The sequence below is a fragment of the Hylaeus volcanicus genome, chromosome 9, assembly GCF_026283585.1.
Source record: "Hylaeus volcanicus isolate JK05 chromosome 9, UHH_iyHylVolc1.0_haploid, whole genome shotgun sequence".
NCBI classification, from domain to species: domain Eukaryota; kingdom Metazoa; phylum Arthropoda; class Insecta; order Hymenoptera; family Colletidae; genus Hylaeus; species Hylaeus volcanicus.
The window spans coordinates 728,441-733,560 of record NC_071984.1 but is presented as its reverse complement, the minus strand read 5'-3'; the positions used below and the strand labels follow the sequence as shown (position 1 = coordinate 733,560).

Here is a 5,120-nt window from a genome sequence, read left to right as displayed (position 1 = left end):
ATTTTATTCATATATTGAATAATTGTTTAGTTTGTTATTTTATTCATGTATCTTATTCATATATTGAATAATTGTTTAGTTTGTTATTTTATTCGTGTATCTTATTCATATATTGAATAATTGTTTAGTTTGTCATTTTATTCAAACTATTACATGAGAAGATTCTGAAAAATTTTGAAAAGTGTTCAAGTATATACACAATGGTCACGTTTAACATAGGTCAGTGCAACAACCCTACCAGAGCAATTTGCAATTCTCTGTTCTAATAGCACAAGCTAGTTACTTCCCCTTGTACATTGAACGAGCATAATCAGGGGTCATCGGTGACTACGTTTTATAATACTGTAAATGATTAAATAACGAAAAAAAATTAAATGAAAATAATTGTGAAAATAAAATTAGAAAAAAAATAAACTAATTTCTGGCAATATTTCTTATCATATTTTAAATCATATTTGATATCATTATTTGGATGTTTACAAATGATGATTAAGTGACGAAAAAAAATTAAATGAAAATAATTGTGAAAATAAAATTATGAAAAAAAAAATAAACTAATTTCTGGCAATATTTCTTATCATATTTTAAATCATATTAAATCATATCATTATTTCCAAATTGTGTAAACATAAATAAGAGAAAATTCGAGTAATGTGTGGTTATTTTTTTTTTTTTTAAGTTATTACAATATTTGAGCTGTTTTATTCGAACGTTGTTGTACCTGAACCTAAATTTTCTTATTTTTTAATATTTTAGAGTTTGCATATTTTTTTCTTTTTTATAATATTCTATTTGGTTATTTAGAATTTCCTGAAATTTTATTTAACAAGAGACTTTCATTCGTTACCTTTATAAGTAACTAGAAATGTCTTAATTATAAATTGTTATAAATAAAGCGACGTAGAGCGAACAGTTTAAAATACAATTTCGTGTTTTTTTTTTCAGATAACACAAAACCCGATCAGAGTTTTGCCAATCAGAACGGTGGTCCGAAGAGTTCCTTGATCGAGCAACGAGACGGAACCAATAAAAGTAAGTACCATGATTTTTCGTATTCGACTAAAATCCAATATCTTGGAATGCCGAATTGAGTCATGCTTGTTGCATGATTGCTACGAACTATATTTCTCTTCTCTTTCACTTCTAGTGCACCATTAAATCCTTCGTTTTCATTTCATCCATAATCATAAGAAGCATTAATCATTACGATTATTAATTACATTTTACAATTAACAACAAGTAATATATTAATTATATATAAAAAAAAAAGAAAAAAATATAGAGAAGCATACTATTTTAATACTAACTCCTTAATCGTATCCTAGTCACTTAAAACATTTATACACTGTGAATCGTAATTATAACATCACCCATATTTTTAAATGATTCGGACCTTTCGAATCAATATAAAATAAAATCAATTGTATGAAACGAAAAGCAACATCAAACAGAGTAATATAAATTTCATTATCTTTTCGGCTCACATAATTGATGTTTTTTTCATTTCAAGTCTGAAACGTTTAAAAATATGCAATGCGGTATAATTGTGTTCTAGAGTGCCAGTAGAATATTAAAAAAGGTAAAAATATTAACACGCGCTTGGTTAAGTAGCTTTCCTTAGATAATAGTTACAATAATTAATAATTACAATAATTAGTAGTTACAATAATTAATAGTTACAATAATTAGTAGTTACAATAATTCCGAGTATTCGTTACCGACCACGGAAAGGGTTAGGGTTTATCTTCGTCTAGCCTCTATTTCCCATTAATCCTTTGACTGCGAAAGGCGTATACAGGGTGTCCCAAAAATGTTGGAGGTCCTTGAAAGAGGTGATTCCGCAGGTGATTTGAAACAATTTTTTCCTTAGCGAAAATGTTCTCCGAGGCTTCGTTAAGGAGTTATTAAGAGAAAACCTCGGACCAATCAGAGCGCGCGTATGCCGACGGAGGGCGGTCACCTAGCGCGTACCCCACGCCTACCGCGGGCGGTCCGCAGGCGCGCTTGCGCTCTGAATGGTCCGGGGTTTTCTGTTAATATCTCCTTAACGAAGCCTCGTACAACATTTTCTCTAGGGAAAAAGTTGCTTCAAATCACCTCCCGAATCACCCCTTTCAAGGTGTTACAACATTTTTGGGACACCCTGTATAAAAGAATTCCATAAAATCAATAGAATTATAGCAATGTAAACAGTATGCGGGGAAGAATAAAATAATAAAAATAAGTTTTCAATTTTTATTTTCGAAACTAAACGTCCTACGAATAAACTGTACATACAAAAAACTTCCGTCTTATCGTCCCCTGTAAGCTGATATTTTTTAAAAGTTGATTTACCGAATGTAAACAGACATAACCCAGACCTAACCCAGAGCCCTTTTCTGAAAATCAATTTTTCCAACGAACTTCTATCTGAATTTTTATTTTCGAAACTAAACGTTCTACGAATAAACTGTAAATACAAAAAACTTCCGTCTTATCGTCTCCTACAAGGTGATATTTTTTAAAAATTCACACCTCTGTCCCTTTTCGAATTTTCGAATTTTCTTTCAAAGGGTTAACCTATTCATTAGATCCACAGTACGCTTACACCTAAATCAACAAATTAACGAAACAGAAGAACATTCTGGGTTTTGCTTATCCCACTTCGCTTTATCGATTAGAACAGGCCTTCTCTGTAAGGTTTTTTCCGTCCACGAGGAACACAAAGCTTCCGATGTCTATGTCGCGCCAGTACAAGTCTCGATCCTAAAGGAAATTCCAAAGGAACTCGACGCAGGACCGTCGAACGCATCGATTCGAGTACAAACTCCTACTCAACCTTTTTCACCTTAAACCCTCGATTCGGCAATTCCGCAGGATTTACCGAATCCTTGGAGTACGCGACAGACGCGGAAGACGTAGCCATGCCGCACGGAGCGCGAAACCGCAGGAATCGCAAAGGTCGCAACAGGAGGCGGTTCCAACGACCTCCAACCCCTGAAAGAGCACCGAAAGACGACGAGAAGCGACTAGAAGAAACACCAAACGACCTACGAGCTTCCTCACAGAGAACGAACGACACGATACACAGTGACGACGCAGACCCATCGAAACACATCGAAACAAACGAAGAAGTCGACGAGGTTCCAAATGCCTCCAACAACCTCGAGACTCTCAGAAACACGGAGGAGAGATGTAGAATCCGCAAAGGCACCGTGGAGCCCAGCGTGAAGGTCGTGGAGATCACGACCCTAAGCAGCCTGCCGCTAGCGGCCAGGATCGATCACATACCAGGAGTCGGTATTCTAGAAACAGGCAACAAAGACGACTCGGTCGGTAATGCAGGTATAATCACCTTCAGCGACGCCCTGGAGCCGTTTCGCTCGGCTGCCGAGGCCGTCGACGCTCTAACGCGCGGCGGACGCCTGCAAATCCATGACGTAAGCGACTGCGACGTCGAAACCGCGAACGTCAAACCGGTTATCGTGGAAATGGAGTCGGACGTCGAGAGAGATGCGACGGAAGCGCCCTCTGATAACGATATAGAGGAGACGGGGTGCGCCGAGGCCCATGTTTGGGACAGCGTGATGCCTAGGGACGTGGAGAGGAAATTGAGGAGCTTTATCGAGGACTTGAAGTTGCCGACGTACGCGGAGGACGCGGAGGACGCGGAGGAGACGTGGAGATCGAGCGAGCGCGTGCGCAGTTTGACTTATAAAAAGGTTAGGAAACGTGCGGCGCTGGAGTCGTACTACGCGCACTCTGTGGCCGCGAACCGATTCCTGGATATTATACAGGAGGAGGGGGAGAAGCTGTCGGAGGACGAGGAGCAGCACATCAGGGATTTTATTAATGAAGAGATCGGCAAGTATCGGAGGGAGGAGAGGCGCACCGATCGACGGAAGTGGGACTTGGAGGCGGGAGGAAGGTTGGAGTGGGAGGAACACGTGATGAAGATGGACGCGGTGGAGGGAGATTCGGATACGGATGGCTCGGAGTGGGAGGACGGCGCGGATTTGAGGATTAGGGTGAGGGGAGTGAGGGGAGCGGTGTCGAATGTTGGAGAGGGAGTGGAGGAAGAGGGGGGAGAATCGGTTGAGGAGGATGGGTGTGGGTCGAGGGGAAATTTGGATGTAGAGGGGTCGGAATGCGAGGGAAGGAGGGCGAGTGGAGAAGTATTTGCAGGGAGGTATGGTTTATATGGGGTGGATTTGAAAGGAAGTGATTTGGGATTGCAAAGAGGGATGAAGGAAGGGAAGGAGATTTTGGAAATGGGAGGAGAGTTGCTAGATGAAACAGATGAAAAGAATTTGGTGGTAGAGAGCGTTTCAGAGGCAGGAAGATCAGAATTTGAGAAGACTAGAAATGAAACTAGAAATTACACTAGAAACGAAGCTAGAAATGTAACTAGAAATGAAACTGGAAGTGAAACTAGAAATAAAACTAGAAATGAAAGTGGAAATGAAACTAGAAATGAAAGTGGACATGAAACTAAAAATAAAACTAGAAATGAAACTAGGAATGATAATCCACTAGTTGAAAAGAATTTGAAAGGAGCTGTCTCAGAATCACCAAGTGGCACGAAGGAAGACAAGGAAATTTTGGAAATGGGAGGAGAGTCACAGTTGACAGATGAAATAAATAAAAAGAATTGCGTGGTAAAGAGCGTTTCAGAGGCAGCAAGATCAAAATTTGAGAAGACTAGAAATGAAACTAGAAACGAAACTAGAAATGTAACTAGAAATGAAACTGCAAGTGAAACTAGAAATAAAACTAGAAATAAAACTAGAAATGAAACTAGAAATGTAACTAGGAATGAAACTAAAAATGAAACTAGAAATGAAACTAAAAATGAAACCATAAATAAAACTAGAAATGAAACTGGAAATGAAACTGGAAATGAAACTGGAAATGAAACTAGAAATAAAACTAAAAATGAAAGTGGAAATGAAACTAAAAATGAAACTAGAAATAAAACTGCAAGTGAAACTAGAAATGAGGCTGAAAGTGTAACTGGAACTGAAACTAGAAATGAAACTGGAAATGTAACTAGGAATGAAACTAAAGATGAAACTGGAAATGAAACTAGAAATAAAACTGGAAATGAAACTAGAAATGAAACTAAAAATAAAACTGAAAAT

The 5,120-nt window shown here is 38.3% G+C and overlaps 1 protein-coding gene across 1 annotated transcript in view; it reads left to right on the top strand.

The window, feature by feature from the left end:
• LOC128881952 (uncharacterized) overlaps window positions 1–5,120 on the top strand; it is a 164,891-nt gene that overhangs the window by 44,909 nt on the left and 114,862 nt on the right. Inside the window, exons 7-8 of the mRNA XM_054133425.1 lie at window positions 946–1,032; window positions 2,857–5,120. Of these exons, the coding sequence (XP_053989400.1) occupies window positions 946–1,032; window positions 2,857–5,120 (2,351 nt within the window). The remainder of the gene's footprint in view (window positions 1–945; window positions 1,033–2,856) is intronic.